Source organism: Rhododendron vialii, chromosome 4a (assembly GCF_030253575.1).
Source record: "Rhododendron vialii isolate Sample 1 chromosome 4a, ASM3025357v1".
Classification (NCBI taxonomy): Eukaryota; Viridiplantae; Streptophyta; class Magnoliopsida; order Ericales; family Ericaceae; genus Rhododendron; species Rhododendron vialii.
The window spans coordinates 7,883,260-7,910,037 of NC_080560.1; the positions used below are offsets into that span (position 1 = coordinate 7,883,260).

At 37.7% G+C, this 26,778-nt stretch overlaps 3 protein-coding genes and 1 pseudogene across 3 annotated transcripts; all 4 read left to right on the top strand.

Moving 5' to 3' along the window:
* The first annotated feature begins 7,995 nt into the window (after positions 1-7,995).
* On the top strand, positions 7,996-12,960 carry LOC131323005 (cytochrome P450 98A2-like). Its single transcript, XM_058354615.1, has 3 exons — positions 7,996-8,552; positions 10,990-11,390; positions 12,165-12,960. The coding sequence occupies exons 1-3, from the start codon at positions 8,063-8,065 to the stop codon at positions 12,807-12,809; spliced, it is 1,536 nt and encodes a 511-aa protein (XP_058210598.1). The 5' UTR covers positions 7,996-8,062; the 3' UTR covers positions 12,810-12,960.
* Positions 12,961-13,534: 574 nt separating this feature from the next.
* On the top strand, positions 13,535-14,377 carry LOC131323619 (uncharacterized). Its single transcript, XM_058355471.1, has 2 exons — positions 13,535-13,899; positions 14,074-14,377. Exons 1-2 carry the CDS (start codon positions 13,535-13,537, stop codon positions 14,375-14,377), a joined length of 669 nt encoding a protein of 222 aa, XP_058211454.1.
* Positions 14,378-16,201: 1,824 nt separating this feature from the next.
* LOC131323006 (cytochrome P450 98A2-like) lies at positions 16,202-22,665 on the top strand. The gene is made up of 3 exons (XM_058354616.1): positions 16,202-16,775; positions 20,698-21,098; positions 21,868-22,665. Exons 1-3 carry the CDS (start codon positions 16,286-16,288, stop codon positions 22,510-22,512), a joined length of 1,536 nt encoding a protein of 511 aa, XP_058210599.1. The 5' UTR covers positions 16,202-16,285; the 3' UTR covers positions 22,513-22,665.
* Positions 22,666-23,098: 433 nt separating this feature from the next.
* Positions 23,099-25,956, top strand: LOC131323007 (cytochrome P450 98A2-like; annotated as a pseudogene).
* Positions 25,957-26,778: the final 822 nt, after the last annotated feature.

Consider the following 26,778-nt stretch of genomic DNA (forward strand, 5'->3'; position numbering starts at 1 on the left):
AAGCTAACAAATGCGGGGGAAAAAAAAAGTTAGCCAAGTCACTTATTTAGGCAAAACAACCCTTAATAATGCTTGTACCTTTTCATTTTGATACTACTATATACCATGCTATTGATTGGTGTGTTAAAAAAATGTGTTCTTGAAAATATGCAAGTAGCAGGACACTTTAACATGCAAGTAACATTTGATAATAGATACTAAAATTATTTTTTGATTCGCTTAGACGGGAGGACTTGGATAAAATGAAAAATAAAATTCAAATGTAACCATAATGCTAAAAATAATAATAAGTTGAATAGTTTTTTTTATTTCAAAGCAGGAATTCAAAATATGAAAAAAAAAAAAATTGACCAACCCCTTGTATTGCTTCTCCCATTGGACTGGTTTGTGAGAGAAAGGGAGAGGAGAGGGGGAGTAATTATTAGCAGTTTGCTCTAACTTTCCAAGATCTTAGGTTTGAAATCTCTTATGTGCTATCAACTTCTTTGGGAGTAGTCCATAGACTCCATACAGAGCTTTGCTCTGCCTTTAGTTAGAATTCTCGCAAGCGAACGGTGGAATTGGTCCCCCAAAATTAGTCGAGGTATACGAAAATTGACCTAGACACACTACAAGAAAAATTCAATTGGGTGACGAATGAAAATCGTCACAAATTGCATGTTTTTCGTCACAAATAATATAGGTGACGAAAAAAAATTTGTTGACTAAAGGTTGTCGAGGATTCCTACCTGGTGACGAAATCTATTTTTCGTCACCTATAGTGCCTTTTGATGACGAAATATTTCGTCACCAAAAAGTGAATAATTGGTGACAAAAAATTTTTCCTCACTTATTGTGCTTTTTGACGACGAAAAAATTCATCACCGATGGATCACATTGGTGACGAAATTTTTTGTCACTAATATAAGAAATCGGTGACGAAATTTTTCGTTGCGAAAGATGTTTTCATATGGGAAAAGAAATCCATCTTTCTTGCTCCTGCTGGGTTTCGAACCCGAGTCCCTTAAGTTTTTCGCGCAAGCTCCAACCAACTGCACTACACACATTTTCAGTAAATATTTGAAATATCTAATATATAACACATATGTTTAACATGAAAATATATTTCGAATGTAATTTTGGACCTTTAAACATTAAAATTAGCAATTTTGATAAACATGAAAGTTGTAGGCAATTGAGTTATTGTTCAAACCCAATTTGAATTATCTCAATCGGAGATTTTAGTAAAGAGTTATGTCCGAAATACATTTAGTGACAAAGCGCAATTCATAAATTTCGTCACGAAAGGTATCCATTTGACAACGAAATATATTTTTTGTCGCTGAAAGCGTTAAAATGGTGACGAAATTAATTTTCGTCACCAAAGTTAAGCATTTGGTGACGAAAAAAATATTTCGTTACTAAATTGCTCACATTTGGCGACGAATTATATTTTTTGTCACCAAATGATTATCTTTGGCGACAAAAAATAATTTTGTCACATTTTTTAAGTTTTCGGCGACGAAAAATGTATTTTATCGCCAAATGGGTACCTTTAGTGACGAAAATATTTTTTTCGTCGCTAAACAGGCATAATTGGTGACGAAATTATTTTGTCACGAAAGTTATCAAAATAGTGACGAATTTATTTTTTCGTCGCCAAATATACTCATTTAGTGACAAAATTAAATTTCGTCGCCATTTTTTCGCCACTAATTTTCATTTTTCTTGTAGTGACACCTGAGTTATTAAAAAAAATTTACAAAGTGGCTTCAGGTGTTAGAAGTGGCTTCTGGAGTAACTTTTTAATCTCGACTCCGTTCCACTAATAACTTATTTCACTTATTTCATTTTGTCCTTATTTGAATTTTTAATTTTCTCGTTTGTTAGTTTTGCGACAAATTTTTTTGACTTTTTGATTCGTCTCGAATTGGAAAAGTAAAAAAAAAAAAATTCTTATACCTAAATATTTTGAGACTTTTTTTTTTTACTTAAAAATGGTCATTGTTCAAAATATTTGGATAAAAGTAAATTTTTTTACTTTTCCAAATCAAAAAGTCTAAAAAAATTGGCACAAAATGAACAAATACGAAAAAAATTCAAATAACAATAAAAACATATTTTTTCTAAAAATTCAATTGTAAACTGAAAAAGTCCGAGACATTGTTTGGGGGCAAAGTTGTCACTTACAAATTACTTTGTAAAAGAACGTGGGCTGCCCTTTCTTCTCTGAGTAGAAAGTACAACCTCTTAAATGCTGTCTCTTAAAAGTCAGAAAATGAGAGGACGTTTTACAAAGGGCAAATTTCACTGACCTCCCCTGAGGTTTCTGACACCGACAGATACCTCCCCTGAGGTATATGAAATTTCACTGTCCTCACTTACTTTTCAAATTATTGTCCACATTCCCCCTTCTGTTAAGATAACGTTTAATCATTAACAGAAAACTGTGACATAAGCATTGCTTCTTTGTTTTATGCCAAGATTACCCTTGAAATCATACCAACTACATACAACTACCAAATCACCTCTTCTTCTTCTTTTTTTTTCATTTCTCTTTTCTCCCTTCCCATGTAATATCCCATACTTTTACATAAAACTATTCTACACCTCCTCTTTATGTACAGAAAAAAAAAAAAAAAGGAATCTTTGGGAAGTTGCATTGTTTCTAAAAACTTAAGTTCATTTTTTGGAGTAACATTTTTCACACTATTTTATTTTATCAAAGACTATGTTTTTCTCCAGCTTTGTGACTATATTTCAAATGTCAAGACAAAGTATCTTCTTATTGAAGGAACCATAAATTTGCACTCGGCTTTGTTGATAAATTTTTAAAATCCTTCCATATGCGTAACATGAACATATATAGATACATCGGTATTTTTAACCAGTAATGACAATTACTAAACTACACAGGGGCTATAGTCTTCTTCACGCTTGAATAGTTGTGTTGGACATGAATGAAAGAGTTTTTTCTGATTAGTGAACACACTTTTTCGGCTCTATTTCTATTGGTAGAGTGGGAGTAAAAAATGTGGTTACCAAAATAAATAAAAAAATGTGTTATGGGGTTGCTCTTGCTCCGTAGTGATTGTCTCATGCTTAGGACCCTTTTAATATTTATAATTTGTTTTCAAAGATTAATAACAAAAAATTTGCTATCCAAAAAAAATAAAAAATGTTTCCTTTTAGTTATAATCTAGCTCAACATGCATTGCTAAGCTTAGAATTGATGCTCTCACAAAGAAAAAAAATTCAAAGAAATATAGTTAAATAAGTACAGTGTTTTAGAGTTACAATAAAAAATTGTTAGTGAGAATAACAAAAGTAGAAGTTTAATAGCTATTTTAATTTGCCTTATAGTGGAGTTGCGTACAGGCAGAAATATACGTAGATATATTTGCATTGGTTTGTGTATTCTAGTCTATATGTTGGTTTGTTTCACTGTTTAGTTATATATATAAATTTATGTGTTTGGTTTTATAAATGAGAATAACTTATTTATGGCTCCTTCGTGAATAATTTATTCACGGAAGCGCTCAAATCTCGGTCGTTCAAAAGTATTTTGGACGATTCGGATTAAAAATAATCTATTATCGATAATAGATTATTTTTAATCCGAATCGTCCAAAATACTTTTGAAAGACCAAAATTGAGCTCCGTAATAACTTATTCATGGAGCTCCGTGAATAAGTTATGTTTTTTACTCTGTGACTAAGTTATTCTCGTTATAAATTAATGTGCTTGGTTATATGTACGGTAGGATATAAATCTCTCCACATTCAATTCAAGACATAGACTTGAGCTTATTTGTTTGTACTTAATTATCTCATACTCACCCAAAGTGAGTATTGTTCACCTACCTTTTTAGTAAGTACTGAACAAAATTGTGGCTCCCTTGATTAAAAAAAATTTAACTAAATTGTTATAAATATTCCTGTACTTAAATATCAAACAAAATCCAAAAACTACCAATAATGTTTTATAATGAAAACATACTTAAACTCTTTTTTTTTTTATAAAACTCCAGTATATTAACGTTTTTGAAATTTTGTGAGTACATCTAGTCTATCTCAATCTTAAAATTTAAGGAACTTATTGAAATAAAAAGTTATTAAAATTGAAAAGAAAAGGTATTAAAACTCCAGGTCAAAAATTCAAAATGCCAAGTCAAAGGTGATTTTTCAATTTTTCATTAACTATTATCAATTCTTTTACTTTTCAAGTGTGGCTAAACTATGTACACCAAAGTAATGAAGTTTTATAAGTTAAAGAAAAAAATTGACGGAAGACAAATAAAAAGTAACCTTATCTATTTTTTAATCTTAAAAACTCATTTTAGAAACACAACCAAATATACTTTTAAATTTTATGTTAATTTTCTTTCTCTTGCAAAAGTATATGCTTAGCTTCCTTCCACTTTTGACCAAATAAGGAAAAAGGGTTAAAGGAAACGAAAAAGATTAAGGGAAAGGAAGAGCAGAATATAGGAGAGGGCATTGAAGTCTTTTGCTTCATAAAGTTGACACCGTTTAAGTAAAGTTAGCTGTATGGGGGAATCTGTAGAATATTTTCAAAAGTAAGAGAGGGCAGTGAAATTTCAGATACCTTAAGGGAGGTATCTGTCGGTGTCAGAAACCTCAGGGGAGGGGACTGGGGGAAGCTGCTGTGTAGCTTCGTGCCGCACAGCGTGCTGCGCACTCGCCGGAGCGAGCCTTGCCGGCATCGGTCCGGCGATCGGAGACGTTCACCGCGTAGAGCTCATCGAGTTCTACGTGTACGCCAAAAATCAACTCGATCAAATATGGTTAAGTGCCTCATCGAAATATATATAACTTGAAAAAAATAAATCCTAATGGATACAAAACACTGGATCAAAACCATTGAATCTATTTTTTTCAAGTTATATGTGTTCGGATGAGACACTTATCGATATTTGATCGAGCTGATTTTTGGCGTACATGTAGAACTCAATGAGCTCTACGCGGTGAACGTCTCCGATCGCCGGACCGATGCCGGCAAGGCTCCCCGGAGGATGCGCAGCACGCTATGCAGCACGAAGCTGCACAGCAGCTTCCCCCAGTCCCAGGGGAGGTCAGTGAAATTTGCCCTTTTACAAAGGAAAACGCAAATTCAAGAACTTTTTTTTTTGTATTTTTGACAAAGGGAGAAGATTTTATTAATCCGAGAGACAGAAAAACGCCTAAACATCAGAGAGAGAGATGAACTCCATGGGGGCAAGGTAGTTGTCCACAGACCGGATAAACTACAAGAAAAGGCTTTCTTTGCATAAGCATGTGCAGTCCTATTACAATCACGTTTGACAAAACTAAATTCACACAACTGAAACGAATCATTCAATGATAAACAATCTTGTACCAAAATTCAAGAACATTAACCGGTGCAACTATGCACCCAGTATCATGAGTAATGACTTCCTAAGAACAAAAAAAAACTGAAACATTGAAATTTTTCACTCAAAGCATAAATATCATGATTAATGACTTTCACCTTTTAATCGATAGCAACCTGACGTACAATTGAGCATATTCACGATCAATTGAACATCACTCTCCAAAATAACCGACCTCAAACCCAGTTGAGATCCCAGCAATTAGCTTTACAAAATACCAGAGAGTCATCCGCAAAATAAGCATTGACATGGTTAATAGTCAAAATCACATTATTTAGACATCTATTTTGGTTAACTTTCTAATTAACCTTGCAAAAAATATCAGGATGACGTGGCTATAACAATTGTGTGTAGTTAAATTTCTTGATAATCGTGTTTCTTTTGGTGATGAGATAGTACGGACAAATGGAAACGATATTTCAATAATTGTACTACTCACCCATCCGGATTTAATAGTCATTTTTTAGAATTCGTGTCATTTTTCAATCGATTATATCTTTCAATTTATAATGTTTTACGTAATAACGAAAACATTGTATTATAAAAATAATCGAAATCTATCAAACAAGATCCATATTCAATATGAAATTAATTACGAATTCAAAAATATAATCCATTTTTTAGCAGGTTAAAATAGAATTAGGAATAATTAAATCAGGGAATAGTAGATAGTTGTTGGAGTTATCTACAAGTGTGAGTTGCACATGAAATTACAAAAGATGCATCTTATGAATTGTGAGAAAATGAAATTCAACCCTATGGCCTTCTATCCACCCTAAATCTTCTACTCCTTCCGTCCTATTTTGGTTGTTCATTTTCATTATTCGTGTCGTTCTTTAAACGCTTATATCTCTCAATCTATAATATTTTTCATAATTTTAAAAATTTTGCATTATAGACCTAATCGAAAACTATCTAACAAGATCTATATTGCATATTTTTGAAGATTTATATTAAAAAATATAAGCGATTAAAAATTGACATAAATATCAAAAAAATACAAAGAAAATAGGACGGATGGAGTATTATATACCCTTTCCGGTCTGTAAAAATATTTTTCATGCATTTTCGTTTATCATATCATCCTTATTTGTTTGAGGATTTTAAAATTCTTGGACACGCGCTTTCAAAAGCCTTCCTAAAAACCCAAAACGATCATGAACCTTTCATAAGTCTTTCACGATCCGTACGATCTCTTGGATCGGTCGTGTTTGTCAGGTATTCCATTCTTGTTAACCTTACCCGACGTCGACCCAAAGTTTTAGATAGATACGGTGGGCAGTACTCCTTCACCGAATCACCAACCTTTTAGATACGGTGGGCTCTACTTGTGTCCTTCCTTCACCAACCTTTGATTCCTTCGCGAACGTGTTGAGTTACTATTCATGCCCACATCCCACCAACCAACCATTATTAAAGGGCTGTTCTTCTAAAAAAAACCAAATAGCTTTCCCGTAAAAAATGAGTCAAATAAAGTCACATAAAGACAAAAATAAGTTAATAAGCTAATTTTTTCGTTTTTATTAAAAAAAAAAAGAATTTCGATCAAAAAAATTTAGTTTTTAGATTCTTCTTGTCATGAGGTTGCAATAATCTCCAAAAAAAATGATGATAAGCCAAGTGATACGAAAAAATTTTGAATAAAGACAAAATAAGCCATTTTGGCTTTTTCGTCTAAACAACCCCTAAATTTTGCCACTCAATATCTGTCCCACCAACGCCTCTGTCACTCTTACTAGTACATGAATATTATCGGATATTAATTTTGTCACTCTTTGTTTTTTGTTAATATCATCTCATTTTACTCACAAAATAAATCATTTAATAAAAACACAAAAGGGGGTGACATTAACAAAAATGGGAGTGGCAAAATCAATCCCTTTAATATGTTGCCAACATTGGCGGAGTTGTGTTTTTTTTTTACAAGTAGGTGGTGGAGCTGTGTTACCTATATGGTATATCATAGGGTATTATTAGTGCAATAATTTCTTAAAATCTTAATAATCGTGATTTGATTTAATAAATATTAGAATATAAATTTTTATTTCTCTGTTTCTTTACTTAATAGGAAATAATCATGTGACAATTGTGTAGCCTAAAGAAATAAAATAAAATGACTCATAATTTTAAAAATATTACATTGAGACGATATCACGTTTCGACGGACATCTAATAGTATAATCATAAAGTAATACAGATAAAATCAACTCACCAACTCTCCATTTTTTACCTTTCTAATTTCTATCAACCTACCATGTAGAAAAATTACTCACCAACTCTCCTTCCACATATACGTATGAGATAAGTTGTATGTGGAGTATATTATTTTATCCTTCCAACTCACCAACTCCCGGCTAAAGGCTTGTTGTCTAATGGTATTTTTTGGTTTCTTTTCTTATGAGAGGTCAGGTTCGAATTCCATCATGATCATTTGTGGTTTAAGCTACGGATAATTTTAAATCTTCCGTGAACCAACTTATTAATTCCCCTGACCTCGCTAATGTATGACGTTCGAAAAAAAAAAAAAAAAAACTCACCAACTCCCATTTCACCTTCTCCACTCCACCAGATATATATCAACCTCCCTGCAACCATTTCCTTTAGCCAAAAGGCTAATCCATTCACTACAAACCCAAACAAAAAAAAAAACACATCCCTCCCTTAGAAACCATGGGATTGCCTCTGCTCCCCATATTCTCAATCACTCTAATCACCTTCGTCGTCTACTACCTCTACCCGCGGCTGAGATACAAGCTCCCACCGGGCCCCCGCCCACTGCCGGTCGTCGGCAACCTCTACCACATCAAGCCGGTGAAGTTCCGATGCTTCGCCGAGTGGGCCCAGGTCTACGGCCCAATCTTCTCGTTCTGGATGGGCTCGACGCTGAACGTGGTCGTTTCGAGCTCTGAGCTGGCGAAGGAGGTGCTGAAGGAGAAGGACCAGCAGCTGGCGGACAGGCACAGGAGCAGATCGGCGGCGAGGTTTAGCAAGGACGGGCAGGACCTTATTTGGGCCGATTATGGGCCTCACTATGTGAAGGTTAGGAAAGTTTGTACGCTTGAGTTGTTCACTCCGAAGAGGCTTGAGGCCCTTAGGCCCATTAGGGAAGAAGAGGTTACGGCGATGATTGAGTCTTTGTACAATGACCGCACCAATCCTGGTATGAATCCTTGCCCTTCCGTTGATTTAAAAGTGCTAAATTTTTAATATTTCTAAAAAAAATAATTGGGTAATTTTTTACTATTTGATTATTTTCGTTGAGACGAATCAACAATTCAAAAAGATTTGACGCAAATCTATTGAAAATATAAATAAGGACAAAAAGAAAACGGTTTTTTTTTAGAAACTACTCTCTCCATTTCAAATTGTTGTTCCAAATTGTTGGTCCTGTTTTACTTTCTGTGTCACTCAAACAATTTTCTATATGTCACGATCTATAATATTTTGTATGATTTTGAAAACTTTATTTAATAAAGTTAATTAAGATTTATCGAATAAGATCTATATTTATGAATTAAAAGAAATAGCTAATTTTTTGAGAGATCATAAATAGTAAATAGAACCCACAATTTTTTTAGAGATCCTCTTGCATAGATTGTGCACAAATTTTGGTATGTGGCCAACTCCGGGAGATCAGACCTTCTCCGGAGTCACACACAAAAACATTCTAGCCGTTCATTTATTATCTGATATGGTCTACTTTACAATGATTATCACATTGAGAAAATCATTAATATCGAAACACCATAGCTGCAGGACATTATGCGATATCCAGGGCTGGTTTAGAATATAGTTTCAGATTTTAAATTCAAGTTGAAACCGATAAACGTGTTTAACGTGGGTGAAATTATGATTAAGCCAGTCTACCTGAATAACTAGTAGTAGTACTCTAGACTACAAAAAGCTGAAAAGTAGGCAACTTCTCAATAAATAAGCGAGACCTAATAAGCAGGGTATTAATTTTCACACTTCATTTTTTATTATTCACACTTTTTTTTATCCACTTGAATTTATTATCTTGTCTTTTATTCAATATACTTTTTCACGCATTCGAGAATAATATTGTAAATTCACGTGGATAAAAAAAAAGGAGTATGAATGGTTAAAAAGGGAGTGCGAAAATCATTTTCCAAAGATTTAAGGACCGGGAAAAGAAATACCTAGTCAACAAACAATTGAAGGTCTAAATAGTATTATTATTCTGTCTAGAAATGTATGACAATTTTGATATTCGGGCCTCTAAAACATCAATGTATAATATTCAATATATAGTTTTCTTATGATTTTAAAATTTCGTCAGATAATTAACTGAGGTCTGTTAAATAAGATTCATATTGTATAAAAAAGTATTATAAGGTAGACCATTTTTTCAAAGATCCGTAATAGTACAATTGGCTTTTTAGTCTCAACCGCTGTATTTGTTTGAGTACCTGAATAAAGACTGATCAAACCAAGGGCGGAGGGATTAAGAGGCAAGGGGGGTAGCTGACTCCACTGTCTTCCAAATTTTTTTAGAGATTGGAATAATTTTCACCCAATTTTTACTCATTTGACCCCCCTTTAAAATTCATTTTTGGCCCAACCCATATATAAAGATTTTGTGCTTAGGAAAAAGAGGAGTCAAAATAGAAATTCCACCCACAAAATTCCCCAAAACGTGAATAGTGTTTCATTGTTCTTGTTATTAATATATATCTACTTTTTGATTAACTTGTTAATTTGATTGTTCCTTTCAAATAGCAACTAGAAAAAGTGAATCATACATAGTTTAAATTTTCGACCACACTTATCGAAAATCCTGGCTCCGCCCTTGGATCAAACGATAAATCCGACCGGGGGAGATTAATGGAGTATCCGAAACGAGTCAACTTAGATAATGTTTTAAATTAATCAAAAATCGCAAATGGGTCAAATTTTACGAAATAGTACTGAAATAACATAAAATGAAGTTGGTGGAGTTTAGGCGTGTCGGTTGGTACAAAGCTGGTGGCCTGATCATTACTTGGGAGCTATATTTCTTAACTGCCAACTGGTCATGAAAAATATTTTTAGTCTCTTCTGGATGCTGGTATGATACATTTTATTATCTCGAAATAGTTAGGAGTAATTCTTTACGCTGAATACATGCTACGTTTGATAATAATAAAAAAATGGAAAATGCTAAACTAAGTTAACGAACGCCTTCTAGGGGTGGATGATGTGTAAAAGGTATATCCATTTTCGAGACGATTGTATTATCGTTATGGGTTGATATCCTTGGAGTGTGCATAACTATATGTTCATTATCCACCACCTGATGGACGGTAGTTAGAAAGGCCCATAAAAAATATGATCCGATTGAAGCAGGTGCCAAATTGCCAATTGGATCAATGAAGTCAATGGGCACGTAGTTTATTATAATTAAAACAAAATTGAGTGGTAATTGCTTCATGATCTTGATAATTTTATTTTATCCCTTCGAAATTTAGTGTTTTTTGCTTTAGTGCCTCTAAACTCTAAGATAACTTCGCAATTGATCTGCTTTCTGTGAAATTTTTTCCTCCGCAAACTCAATGAATGAAGTGATGTGTCTGAATTTTTTAGAATTGGCAATGCAGATAACTCGGAAAAAGGTTTGTCAGTGAGGAAATACTTGGGAGCCGTAGCATTCAACAACATAACGAGGCTGACATTCGGAAAACGGTTCGTGAATTCGGAGGGCGTGCTGGACGACCAAGGACTGGAATTCAAGGCAATTTCGGCCAACGGACTGAAATTGGGGGCGACTCTGGCTGCGGCTGAGCACATCCCCTGGCTCCGGTGGATGTTCCCCCTCGAGGAGGAGGCTTTCGCCAAGCATGGGGCACAGCGGGACCGACTCACCAGGGTCATCATGGAGGAGCACACCGCCACCCGCCACAAGAGCGGTGGCACCGCCCAGCAGCATTTTGTGGACGCGTTGCTTACATTGAAAGAGAAGTATGACCTGAGTGAGGACACCATCATTGGGCTCCTTTGGGTACGTATGTCTTCGGTCTACCAATTAATGTCTTGAATTGTTTTGGAAGATAAAATGGCACGAAAACATATTTAGGGTTGAGAGTAACAGCACGACATGTTGAGTTAGCATCCTAGAAGACTACCATAATCTCGGAACCGGGGACCCTCTAGTGCAGGGAAAAACTAAATTTCTATTTTGCTAGTGCAGTTAAGAGCAACGGATTGAACTATACATGCATGAGTCACTCTAGCTCTTACTAATTGGGCATTTGTGTGAGTCATACCCCTGCAAGTTTCAAATTGTCCTCTCCATTAATCCCCACCCTCCAAAATTAAATTACCTACTGATGCATGGGAAAAGAGAACATGATATTGTCATATGTCGCCGATAGCCCTTATGTTTTTTCTATAACCGGATGTTTAGGCCAGCTTGCGCGTATCTCGATTAGTTCGGGGTCCTGAAGTTGACAACGGGTTAACTCTTTAGAGGCCCCAAAGGTTTGGAAATTTTGGCCTCTATGGAATTCGAACATGCGACTTCATGGAGGACAAACACTTATTGTTTTCTCATGCCCGCTTGGCCAAAACAGCTTGGGGTTGTGATTAGCCTTTATGTTGAGCTAAAAGGTTTTGGCATAGTGTCACGACAAGTATATTGTCTTAAGGCTTTTGGCATGGTTTTCGAATCATGGAAATTTTGTGCACAGGTAAAAACCTTTTTATTTGATATACATATTGCATAATTGTTAACCCATTTCAGTAGTTAAGGCAATTGTCCATATGAGTTTCGCAGGACATGATAACTGCAGGCATGGATACAACGGCTATATCAGTTGAGTGGGCAATGGCCGAGGTGATCAAGAACCCTAGGGTGCAACAAAAAGTTCAAGAGGAGCTAGATCGGGTCGTTGGCTACGAACGGGTCATGACCGAATCCGACTTCTCCAACCTCCCTTACCTACAATGCGTAACCAAAGAGGCAATGAGGCTACACCCTCCAACCCCACTGATGCTTCCCCACAAGGCTAATTCCAACGTCAAGATTGGCGGGTACGATATCCCTAAAGGATCCAATGTCCACGTAAACGTGTGGGCTGTGGCCCGTGACCCAGAAGTTTGGACAAACCCGAATGAGTTCCGACCAGAGAGGTTCTTCGAAGAGGATGTTGATATGAAGGGTCACGATTTCCGGTTGCTGCCTTTTGGGGCGGGCCGACGCATCTGCCCTGGAGCTCAACTTGGGATCAACTTGGTGACGTCGATGCTCGGTCACCTTCTCCATCACTTTTGCTGGACCCCACCCGAAGGTGTGAAGCCAGAGGAGATAGACATGTCGGAGAATCCGGGAATGGTGACTTATATGAGAACCCCTATACAGGCTGTTGCTAATCCAAGATTGCCTGCTCACCTCTACAACCGTGTTGTTTTTGACCTGTAGTTTTTGTATCCATAATTTGCTGCTATTCTTTTACGCATCAAATACTTTTGCTTTTGAACTCTAAAACGAGATTGTAATTTGTAATGTGTTCAGGGTTTATGCACAGCAAGACCAAAAAACAGGCATGACAGTCGTGTCCTGTTTTCGCCTATATGCTATTCTCATTCTTGCGATCTGTTACGTATTCTTGCAATTTTGTTTGTTCTTAGTAGAAAAGTGAAAATTGGTATGGGAAATCTTTTTGGCAGATTGTTTTGAAAAGGTATCCGAAAGACTCTTTTTTTTTTTGAATTTTTTTTTTTTTTTTGCATAAATGCTATGGTGACAACATTTTGCTTATCATTACATGTGTCACCAACAGATTGATAAAATACACTTCACTTGTCATGTGGTCGAGTAATTTTTCAGTGTTCCGGAGTCACCGCCACACGCATACCATCACTATTTGCTCAAGTGGTCTAATTGTCTATGCGACAAACCTTCTCACTGAATTTCTCTCTGATTAATGAACAGTATAGATAGTTGAAGGTGAACTGGGGTTAAAGTCTCTTACTATTTAGAATAATGCTACTATGATGAGGCACTTGTGGGCCTTACAAAAAAAAGAAGACACTTTATGGGTGAAATGGGTCCATACCTTTGTCATTGGGATCAGAACTTTTGGTATATGAGGACCCCCATATGACTATTCATGGACCATCAGAAAACTTATGCGTTTGAGAGTCATGGCCCAGAACTTTGTGAAACACATTATTGGGGATGGACAAGGTACTTTCCTTTGGCTCAACAATTGGCATCCTAGCGGTCTCCTTTACAAACTATTCTATGCAAGACTTATTTCTATCCTTGGAAGATCTATTTCCGCTACTGTTAGTACTGTAATTCAGAATGGGGAATGGCACTGGCCCAAATTGCAAAATTCTGTGATTCATCAAATACAACACTCCATTCCTAGCTCTGTTGTTCCTCAATCTGATAAAGCTGATGAAGTTGTATGGACTGTTTCCCCTGCAGGACAGTATACTACCGAGCACACATGGGAGGCTATAAGAAATAAAGGAGAAGAAACTCAATGGGCTACTGTTGTTTGGTTTTCAAAAAATGTGTCTAAATGGTCCTTTATCCTATGGCTAGCTTGTCTTAAGGGGATGTCTACTAAGGACCGTCTTCTGCGATAGGGAATGGAGGTAGACCCTGTTTGTGTGCTATGTTCCCAAAGTACCAAATCTATTCAACACCTGTTCTTTGACTATTCTTTTTCTAGGTGTATTTGGGAGCCTATCCTACTCAGATTTCAGATCCAAAGAAGGGCATATACATGGGATTTAGAATTGAATGATGCTTATGGTTTTTGTAGAAGTAAGACATTCAGCTCTTTGATGTTTAAATTGGCATTAGCTGCTAGGTTATATTTCATTTGGCTTGAGCGTAATTCCAAAATTTTTGAAGGCAGGCCCAGAAATTCAAGTGTAGTCTTAGCGTGTATTGATGACAATATAAGACTCAGAGTTTGTATTTGGAATCAGTTCCCCAACTCTTTGGAAAACCAAAGACTCTGTGTTCATTGAAACATCTCTATTAGAGTTCTTGGATCTGCAAATCTCTAACGAGGAGTTAGTATGTTGTTTGGTAGATTGTAGTAGGATGCTTTTCTTTTGTTTAAAGCAGTCTGTATAATTGGTTTTGCACCTCTGTGTTTTTCCAATTTGGTTGGTTATAAAATGACATATCTACGGAAAAAAAAAAAGCATAGATAATGAAGGATGTGAACACTCAACTACCACATTTTTTACCATCTACCTATTTTCAGATGCTATTAGTCGATCCCAAGTGATTGGGACATAAGGCTTGGATTGATTTGATTTGGTTTATTCTTTCCCATTTTCCGCCTTCACATTACATTTACATCTTTAGCAAAAAAAAAAGGTGTAATCCAGCAACAAATGCAACTCAAAACATATCCCTCCCTTTCTCTTGAAAATGGCATACCTTGTTTGGTTCACAACTCAATTCATCTCATTTTTCTTTCTACACATTTCTCAATACTTTTAGATTTGGAGGAGACTGTAAAGAGAGAAGACCAAACATACTGGGTTTCAAATTTTGAAAACCAAATCTTAATTTTACCAAAATGCCATTTGACCAAACTCTACAAAATTGCCCTAAATCAGTTTGAGATTTCCTGAATTGCCATCTTGATTCTCGGCCCTTAGATATGTGTGGGAATAAATTCTGACCCTTAATTTATGTATATAAGTTCCAATAATGAACTCCCTTGTTATATACTAGTGCATGCCCGTGCCTGAAGGCACGGCACAACATGTTTCGGTCATACGCTTGGTGATAGGGGAGAGAGCAAGGGAAAGGAATGTATTGGTCCTGTAATGATTTGAGCACATTGTTACCTAAGGAAAAAGATGTGCTGGTCCTAACATGATTTGATTTGATCAAACAATACCATTAAGACGAAAGAGGAACAAAGTCCACAACAAAAAAACTCTCAATTGAAATTATTTTTAAAAAGTGTTAAATTCACTTTGCCGTGTCCCTAGCATTTCCCCAGACATGTCTCCACATGTTGTTACCGTCATGTCGCCTGTCCTCACAATATCGGACCACAAAGTCTATCCAAAAATTAAGAGAGCTACACAAAAGTGGGCATAAAGGATTAATTCACTATCCACTATTTTCACTCCGTCAAACATGTATTTTAACAAACACAAAGTGAGTATCTTCGAAAGACAAATAACAAAAGATATAGATAAAAAAATTCCTATCCTAAACAGCGAAAAAATTCTCATACTAAACAACAATTTTTTCTCCCGTAAGATTCCCATCAAAAAAATCCTCATCCTAAATAGCAATTTAGGTCGCATTATTTTTTCTGCAAGAAGACCTAAGGATGATGGGAATCGTACTGGAAAGGGAGAACCAAATCGATTTCGTGGATGGTTGATTAGTGGAGGAGCTTTGAGGGCGTTTTTTTTTTCTTTTTCCGGAGCACCGAGGAGTGGATTCTACGGAGAGAGAGAGAGAGAGAGAGAGAGAGAGAGAGAGAGAAAAGAGAGGAAACACGATGGAGAAGAGGAGGAGACACGATGGAGAAGAGGAAAACTGTTGGGACAACTGTGGAAAATAGATTGGAGTCAATGATTCAGTCCAACGGTCATAACCTATTGAAATTGAGATCCAATGGTTAGAAGGATGCTCATGTTTGTATGAGTAAACAAAAAGCCGCTCTATTTTATAATATAAATATAAATAGATTATACTCATCTACCCATCAAGATAAGAGTAAAAGAGGGGATGTAGCACAGCTGTATTACTCCTCAATAATCCCCCGACCAGATCTATAAATTATTTCTTGATTGGAAAAAGTGAAAAACCATGTGGGCCAACACACATTAAATGGATAAATTTTAACAAATCCTTTCAACACAAACCCAAAACAGACATCTCCTTTTAGATTAGAAAACATGGGATTGCCTCTGCTACCCATATTCTCAATCACCCTAATCACCTTCCTCTTCTACCACCTCTACCCACGGCTGAGATACAAGCTCCCACCGGGCCCCCGCCCGCTGCCGGTCGTCGGCAACCTCTACCAAGTCAAACCGGTGAAGTTCCGATGCTTCGCGGAGTGGGCCCAGGTCTACGGCCCCATCTTTTCGTTCTGGATGGGCTCGACGCTGAACGTGGTCGTTTCGAGCTCGGCACTGGCGAAGGAGGTGCTGAAGGAGAAGGACCAGCAGCTGGCAGATAGGCATAGGAGCAGGTCGGCGGCGAGGTTTAGCAAGGACGGGCAGGACCTCATCTGGGCCGATTATGGGCCTCATTATGTGAAGGTTAGGAAAGTTTGTACGCTTGAATTGTTCACTCCGAAGAAGCTTGAGGCCCTTCGGCCCATTAGGGAAGAAGAGGTTACGACGATGGTTGAGTCCTTGTACAATGACTGCACCAATCTTGGTATGAATCCTTCCTTCCCCCTTCATTTTCCGACAGAAAGTCTACTGGCACAGCAAATCTATGCACAGATTGTGCACAGATTTTTATGTAGAGTCTATTAAGGGTTCCACACAAGTGATCCGAGCCGTTCATTATGTTTAAAACATTTTTTCAGGGACTCCCGCGAAAAATCAGCCCAATCCAATATCTATAAGTATTTGATCTAATCGTCTAACTTTTCATTATCTAAAAACTTGAACGAAAAGTTAGATGATTAAATCAAGCACGTATAGGTATAGGATTGAGCTGATTTTTTCTGGTGGCTCTTGAAAAAATGTTTTAAACGTACTGAACGGCTCAGATCACTTGTGTGAGACCCGTAGTGGGCCCCACATAAAAATCTGTGCACAATTTGTGCACAGATTTGCTATGCCAGTAGACTGGTTCATTTTTCGGAGCTGTGCTAAATTTTAGATATTTTCAAAAAAACGATGGAAAATGATAATGTCAAGACAGTTTTTGTTGGTGCGAAAACTCTAGTGTATAAAAAGCTTGAACCATGTGCAGCGTACAAGACTTTTATGCGCTGGAGTTTTGGCAACTATTCAAAAATAATTGTGTAAAAGTTATAATTTTTTACTATTCTGATTCTTTTCGTCTTGACGGACCAAAAATTCTCAAAAATTTTAACGCAAAACTTACAAATGCGAAAAAATTTAAATAAAGACAAAACAAAGCTTTTTTTTAGAAACTAGGTGAAAATTAAGCGTTTGAATTCATATCAGGACAAAAGTCAGTATTGAAATAAGATACGGTATTCAAAATTTTGATAAAAAATAGAACGGTCAGATCTGTCAAATTAGAACGGAGCAGGGGTCGTATTGATTGGTCTGATTCTATCCGTTCGATCTATGGGTGTAGAACCCTCTTGAATAGATATATTGTGCATAAATTGTTGCGCGGGGCCTACTCCGGGACGGGGCCTTCTTCTTCGGAGTCCCAAACAAAAGAAACATTCTAGCTGTTCATTTATCAGGGTATCCACAATGGCGTGATAAAAAATGAATAGCAAAATGTTGTTACATTAGTTTTTGATTGTTCATTTAAGAGATTGCTAAAGTTAGCAATGTATCTCCACACAATGACATAATCAGATAAAAAAAACTTGTCACATTATTTTTTCAAACTACTAAAAACTGTGAACATAAAAAATAGTTTTCCAACGTGAGGATTAAATGCCCTTTTCTTACTTCGTAATTGAGAGCGAGAGTGTTGTGACCTTAAGTGCGAGATCACAAGAGGTTTGTGGTTGGTCACAAGGAATGTGGACTTAATAATTTTCTAACCATGTAGGAAAGAAAGAACAAAAAGAAAAGCAAACAAGTTTCATTATATCGAAATAATAAAGTCGTGGTCCAAAGAAATGTAAAAAAATCGATGGTGCTGGACCAAAGATAAACAAGTACGGGGGTACTTGGGTACAAGTTAAAAGTAACAAGCAAACTTTGCTGAAAACTTTGTGTGTTTGGTAAACGCTAGGCTTGATTGGTATTGAAACCCTTTCTAAGTCTTTAATTCTCATATTTATAGGAAAAAAGGGTCTTCACAATTTTGGAAGCAAGCTTTCCCGCCTTCGCCTAATGATGATAAAAGTGTCCTCGTAACTTCTCCACTTATGCACAACTCAATATCGGAGCCAGATCCCCTGTCCTACTTATCCTGTCCGACTCCCCTGTCCGAGTCTTCTACATGCGACACGGGTCCTCTATTTATTTCCCCTCTTAACAGCGTTAAACTCAACTCCATTCCAATACCCTTTTACGTTCCCCTTCCCATGTCCGAGAAAATATTCCTCTATCCCACTCCTTTGTTTTGCGCGATTTTTTTCCATGCACTAACCATACTATAAAAATAGTACAAACAAACATTGAGACCAAAAAAACATAGAATTTGAAAAATCAAAGTGATAAGTTAGATTGGCTCCGTTCTAATTTACTTGAGTAATGATTCTCACACAGATTTTTATGTACATATTATGTACATACATTTTTGTGGGGCTTATATCGAGATTTCACAAAATGATCCGAATCGCTCATCTTTTTTAAAATATTTTTTGGAGGATTCCTGTAAAATATCAACTCCAACGGATATCGGTAAGGACTTTCTCAAAAATCGTAGGGCGAATTTTGTTTTGCAGGGCTGTCAAGATTAAAAGTGAATGTAGTGGTTATGATGATTTTTTTTTTTTTTGTGATCGGCAAGATTGTCAAGATTAAAAGTGAATGTAATGGTTATGATGAATTTTTTTTTTTTTTTTGATCAGTAGGGCTATCAAGATTATAAGTGAATGTAATGGTTATGATCTTTATTTTATTATGCTAATGACCAAAAGTGAGCGAACTTGATGTTTCCTTTTGTGATGTACTACCTCCGTCCTAATTTAATTGTCTTTTTTGAGAGTTCGTGCCACTTTTCAATTGATTATATCTTGTAATTTATAATGTTTTAGGTGATTTCAAAAATATTGTATTATAAAACAAATCGAGATTTATCAAACAAAATCCATATTGGATATAAAATTCATTACCAATTTAAAGTTATGATCAATTTTTTTTATTCAGTTAGAATAGAACCGGGACAAGTAAATTCAACCGTGTTATTTGCACAGATTTTTGTGCAATATAATGCATATATATTTTTGTGGGGCCCATTTTGGGTCCCACAAAAATAATCCGAACCGCTTATCTTTTTTTAAAATATTATTTCAAGGGTTTCTGTAAAAAAATTTACTTCACCAGATATTAGTAAAGGCTTTTTCAGAATTCATAGGACAAAACAGAATTCGCCATACGATTTCTGAGAAAGCCCTTATCGATATCCGTTGGAGTTGATATTTTATAGGAATCCTCCGAAAAATATTTTAAAAAATATGAGCGGTTCGGATCATTTTGTGAGACTCCAATATGAGCCCCACAAAAATGTATGTACATGATATGTACACAAAAATCTATGTGGAAATCATTACTCAAGTAAATTAGGACGGAGCCAATCTAACTTATCCCCAATGATTAGGGACTAGATGGGGTACGTTATGATGTTGTTGTTGTTATGTTTTTTGGTCTTAATGTTTGTTTGTACTATTTTTATTGTATGGTTAGTGCAGAGAAAAAAATCGTGCAAAACAGAGTAGTGGGATAGGGGAATATTTTCTCGGACATGGGGAGGGGAATATTTTCTTGGACATGGGAAGGGGAACGTAAAAGGGAATTGGAATGGAGTTAGAGTTTAACGCTGTTAAGAGAGGAAATAAGAAGTGAACATGTGTTGCATGTAGAAGGCTCGGACAGGGGAGTTGGACAGAGTAAGTAGGACAGGGGATCTGGCTCCCTCAATATCATGGGTGGTTAATGGCAGTTACATGTGTTGCCCATTTATTTCTCCTTGAAAATGGGTGGTTATTGGAGGTTACCAAAGATAGTGGGCCTCTTCCACTCCCTTCTTTTATGGGAATTAAGGGATAACAATAAGTCTATTGGCATAGACATATTGGTAACAGATTGCGCAAGATGTATCCATATTTATGGATTGATATCTAAAAAATGTGCGTAATCATATGCTTATTATTAATTGCCTAATAGGCAGTAGTTAGAAAGGCCCATAAAAAAATAAAAAAAAAAGAATGATCCGATTGAAGTAGGCACCAAATTGCCAATTCGATCAATGACGTCGATGGACACGTAGTTTTTGATATTTAAAACAAAATTGAGTGTTATAATTGCATCATGATCTTGATAATTTTACTTGATCACTTCAAAATCGTTTTTCGCTTTAGTTCCTCTAAACTCAAAGATAATTTCGCAATTGATCTGCTTCTTGTGAAATTTTTGCATCCGCAACTCAATGAATGAAGTGATGTGTGAATTTTTTAGAATTTGCAATGCAGAAAACTCGGAAAAAAGTTTGTCAGTGAGGAAATACTTGGGAGCTGTAGCACTCAACAACATAACGAGGCTGACATTCGGAAAACGGTTCATGAATTGGGAGGGCGCGCAGGACGGTCAAGGACTTGAATTCCAGGCAATTGCGGCCGAAGAACTGAAATTGGGATCGTCGCTGGCTACGGCTATGCACTTCCCCTGGCTCCGGTGGATGTTCCCCCTGGAGGAAGAGGCTTTCGCCAAGCATGGGGCACGGTGGGACCGATTCAACAGGGTCATCATGGAGGAACACACCGCCACCCGCCACAAGAGCGGTGGCACCGCCCAACATCATTTTCTGGACACGTTGCTTACATTGAGAGAGAAGTATGATCTGAGCGAGGTCACCATCATTGGGCTCCTTTGGGTATGTATGTCTACGGTCTACCAATTAATGTCTAAATAAAATGGCACGAAAACATATTTGGGGTTGAGAGTAACAGCACGACATGGTGAGTTCGGGTTCTACAACACTACCATAATCTCGGAATTGGGGACCCTCTAGTGCAGTGGAAAACTAAATTTCTATTTTGCTAGTGCAGTTAAAAGCAATGGATTGAACTATACATGCATGAGTCACTCTAGCTCTCACTAATTGGGCGCCTGTTTGATTCATATCCCTGCAAGTTGCAAATTGTCCTGTCCATTAATCTCCTCCCACCAAAATTAGATTACCTACTAATGTACGGGAAAAGAGAACATGATATTGTCATATGTCGCGATTAGCCCTTATGTTTTTTTATTAATCGGAAATTCGGTTCAGTTTGCGCGCATCTCGATTATTTCCAGGTCCTAAAGTTAACGACCGGGTAAACTCTTAGTGGCCCCAAAGGTTTCATATGTTTGGTCTCTGTGTTATTTGAACATTCAACTTCATGGAGGACAAGCATTTATTGCTTTCTTATGCCGGCTTGGCCAAAACCCCTTGGGGTTGTGATTAGCCCTTATTGAGCTATGAGGTTGTGAAATAGTGTCACGACAAGTATATTGTCCTAGGCTTTTGGAATGGTTTTCGAGTCATGGAAATTTTGTGCACAGCTACAAACCTTTTTAATTGTTGACATACATGTTTGCACAATTGTTAACTCATTTCACTATTTCAGTAGTAAAGGCAATTGTCCATATGAGTTCTGCAGGACATGGTAATTGCAGGCATGCACACAACGGCTATATCAGTCGAGTGGGCAATGGCTGAGGTGATCAAGAACCCTAGGGTGCAACAAAAGGTTCAAGAGGAGCTAGATCGGGTCGTTGGCTACGAACGGGTCATGACCGAATCCGACTTCTCCAACCTCCCTTACCTACAATGCGTAACCAAAGAGGCAATGAGGCTACACCCTCCAACCCCACTGCTACTTCCCCACAAGGCTAAATCCAGCGTCAAGATTGACGGGTACGATATCCCTAAAGGATCCCATGTCCACGTAAACGTGTGGGCTGTGGCTCGTGACCCAGAAGTTTGGAAAAACCCAAACGAGTTCCGGCCTGAGAGGTTCTTGGAAGAGGATGTTGATATGAAGGGTCACGATTTCCGGTTGCTGCCTTTCGGAGCGGGCCGACGCTTCTGCCCTGGGGCTCAACTCGGGATCAACTTGGTGACATCGATGCTCGGTCACCTTCTCCATCACTTTTGGTGGACCCCACCGGAAGGTGTGAAGGCAGAGGAGATAGACATGTCGGAGAATCCGGGAACGGCGACTTACATGAGAACCCCTATACAGGCTGTTGCTAATCCAAGATTGCCTGCTCACCTGTACAAACGTGGTGTTGTTGACCTGTAGTTTTTGTATCCATAATTTGCTGCTATTCTTTTACGCATCAAATACTTTTGCTTTTGAACTCCAATAACGAGATTGTAATTTGTAATGTGTTCAGGGTTTATGCATAGCAAGACCCAAAAACAAGGCACGACATTCCTGTCCTGTTTTCGCCTACGCTATTCTCATTCAAGCGATCTGTTTCGTATTCTTGCAATTTTGTTTCTTGTCAATTGTCAGTAGAAATTGAAAATTGGTATGGGAAATCTTTTTGGCAGATTGTTTTGAAAAAAGTTTCCGAAAGACCTTTTTTTTTAGTCTCATCTCACCAATGCTATGGTGACAACATTTTGTTTATTATTAAATGCGTCACCGATGCTTGATAGAATACACTTCACTTGTCATGTGATCGAGTAATTATTCCGTACTCCTGAGACACCGCCACGCATGCCATCACTATACGCTCAAGTGATCTAATTGTCTTCGCAACAAACCTCTCACTGAATTTTACTATGAGATTAATGAATAGCATAGATAATGAAGGATGTGAACACTCAGCAATTATAAAAATCATGTAGAGAGTCAACTTACTCAGCTACACCATTTTCCACCATCTGCCCATTTTCAGCTATTATTCTTCCCCATTTTTCACCATCTGCCCATTTTCAGCTACTATTCTTCCCCATTTTCCGCCTTCAGTACATTTAAATATTTAGCAATAAAGGTAATCCAGCAACATGTACAACTCAAAACATGTCCCTTTCTCTCGAAAATGACATCGCCTCTGCTACCCTTTTTCTCAATCACCCTAACCATCTTCCTTTCCTACTGACTCTACCAACGGCGGAGATTCAAGCTCCCACCGGGCCCGGGCCTGCTACCAATCGTGGGCAACCTCTACAACATAAAGCCGGTGATGTTCCGTTGCTTTGCGGATTGGGCCCAGGTGTACGGCCCAATCATATCGGTGTGGACGGGCTCGATACTGAACGTGGTCGTTTCGAGCCCGGAGCAGGCGGAAGAGGTGCTGAAGGAGAATGATCAGCAACTGGCGGATAGGCATAGGAGCAGATCCTCAGCTAAGTTTAGCAGAGACGGGCAGGACCTTATTTGGGCTGACTATGGGCCTCACTATGCGAAGGTTAGGAAAGTTTGTACACTTGAACTGTTCTCTCCGAAGAGGATTGAAGCCCTCAGGCCCATTAGGGAAGATGAGGTTACGGCCATGGCTGAGTCCTTGTTCAATGACTGCACCAACCCTGGTATGCAAATGATGGGACCGAGAAATAAAACGGCCAGGACCATTTGCCAAGGTCCATTGGTTGTCCAGATTTGACATCGACCTTGCAGCAGTTCTAGCCGTTTTATTTCTCGACCAGAACCATTTGCAATCATGATTCAAATGTCCACTGCTAATAAAATCCCTAAAAACAACATCATATCTACAATGCACTGGAGAAAGTTTCATTGTAAGGGTAAAGCTCATTTTAGTCAAGGTGCGGGCTAACTTGCCCGAACATCCGGCTATAAAAAATAATAAACCCCAATTTACCCCCTTACTGCCCCATTATAGTTTGGGTCAGGTGCGATTTACCTCCGTGATGTCAGACCTTGATCATATAACCCCAAGTAAAGCGCCATGTGGTTCTTTTAAAAGATTGTAAACACCCTTCCATGTAGAAGCCCATACAAGGAGACTGAGGGAGAGACCATTTGCTCTCTGTCCTTCCAAGAAGCAGAACACAGAAATACTGTGATTTTGTGACTCTGCCATTTTTTACCAGAAGCTTGATACAAATTCAAACCTACCGACGAACAAATCAATGCGTGAAGGATAATAATTTTACAAGATAAAAACGATGGTAAGATCCGCTTATGAAAAATAATGCTATCTATGCTCTTATATGTCCAATGAAGCAATGATTAGGTTGGTAAAATGATTTGGTCTGTCAAAAACAAAGGCATGCCTAGATTGCAAACTTATCATCAACGCCATGGTTAAATATTTTCAAGTTTTTTTTTTTTTTTTAATTTCGGTATGCAGAAAATTGCGATAGGGAGTTTGGCAACGAGGAAATAATTGGTTGAAGTAGCATTCAACAACATAACAAGGCTGGTGTTTGGAAAACGGGTCATGAATTCAGACGGCGTGATTGACGATCAGGATCTCGAGTTGAAGGCAATAGTGGCTGACAGCCTAAAATTGGGGGCGTCGTTGTGGACCATCGCAGAGCACATCCCCTGGCTCCGGTGGATGTTCCCTCTGGATGAAGGGGCTTTTGCCAAGCTTGTCGCGCAAGGGGACCGGTTCACCAGGGCCATCATAGAGGAGCACACCGCAGTCCACCACCGCGGTGGCCCCAAGCATCATTTTGTGGATGCATTGCTTATGTCGAAAGAGAAGTATGATCTGAGTGAGATCACAATTTTTGGGATCTTCGGGGTATGTATGTGTGTCCATTTATGATCTTGAAATAGCTAAAAGATGAGTGTAGAAATCAATTCCTAAAGAAAATTTAGTTGTCTCAAAGAACTACCCTCATATGTGTTGCGTACTATGATGTGGTAAGAAAATTTAGTCTTTCTCTTTTTCTCTCCAAACCAAAAAAATAGAAGGGAAAATTTTCCCTTTTCCTTTCTTTTCTTTTCATTTCCATAATTTCAAAACAAAATTAAGCGAAAGTACGTACGTCGGTCAAAATCTTATTTTTGTCGACCTACATTATACATGTGATGTGAGAGCATTGTTAACTGTGAGATTATAAGCCAATTTAGCACGTAAGGATTTTTTACTCCTTGATATTTTTCAGGACATGGTCTCTGCAGGCATGGACACAACAGCTATCTCAGTTGAGTGGGCACTGGCAGAGCTAATCAAGAACCCGAGGGTGCAACAAAAGGCTCAAGAGGAGCTAGACCGGGTCATTGGATACGAACGAGTTATGACCGAATCTGACTTCTCCAACCTCCCTTACCTACAATGTGTAGCCAAAAAAGCCATGAGACTACACCCTCCAACCCCGCTGATGCTTCCCCACAAGGCTCGTTCCAACGTCAAGATCCGCGGTTATGACATCCCTAAAGGATCCAACGTCCACGTAAACGTGTGGGTTGTGGCCCGTGACCCGACGGTTTGGAAAAACCCAGACGAGTTCCAACCCGAGAGGTTTTTGGAGGAGGATGTTGATATGAAGGTTCACGACTTCCGGCTGTTGACTTCCGGCTGTTGCCTTTTGGGGCAGGTCGACGGGTCTGCCCGGGGTCCAGCTGGGGATCAACTTGGTGACGTCAATGCTCGGTCATCTTATCCACCATTTTTGGTGGGGCCCACCGCAAGGGGTGAAGACGGATGGGATAGACATGTCGGAGGACCCGGGATTGGTCACTTACATGAGAACTCCTTTGCACGCGGTTGCTAAACCAAGATTGCGTACTCACTTGTACAAGCGCATTGCTATTGACATTTAGTTATTTTTTGTGTTCAGCTTAATTTGCTGCTCTTCTTATCATTACCTAATTAAGACTTTTTGTTTTGAACTCTAAGCATGCGATTGTAATATATTCAAGTGATATATGTTCTTCTTTTTTTTTACTTTTATCCAAATATTTTGAAAAATAACCTAATAAGTGAAATAAGTTGACTTATCTTTGCTAAAAAGTGGTTATTTTCCAAAATATTTGGGTAAAAGTAAAAAAAAAAATTACTTTTTCGATTCTTTTCGTTGAGACGAATCAAGAAAATTCAAATAAGGACAAAACCAACTTAATTTCTTATAAGTTTAGGAGAACTCACTCGAGTCTTGCGAGTCTTGACCGACAACCGGAAAAAGACGAGAGTCATCACACCCTACAAAATTATCACGTGGGCTATTTCCGACAGACTTGGATCCTGTTCATTTGGCTTCGGATCAGTTGAGTCTATTTGGTTCATTCAGACCGTCCAAAAGTATAAGGGGTTCTTCCAAGCCGGCCCTACTTTGTTAGCGCCTACCCGTCCAAACCCTCTCCCAAACTATGCACTTCCTTCTAGGTCTTTTTTTCTAATATCTACAAACGCTCATGAGTTTAGCATTAGGAATCATTATTCAACGTGGAAGGAACATCACATTGTGGTGTCCAATTCATATATGATTAGCTAAAATTATGAGACCCATTATTTTTTGTTACTCCCTCCATCCAATTTTTAGAATCCAATATTTCATTTTGGACTGTCTTTTAATAAGTGTCCATTTTGTAAAATTAGAGGGTAAAAATTAGTGAATTTTCCATTTTTCCTCTAAAAGTATATTC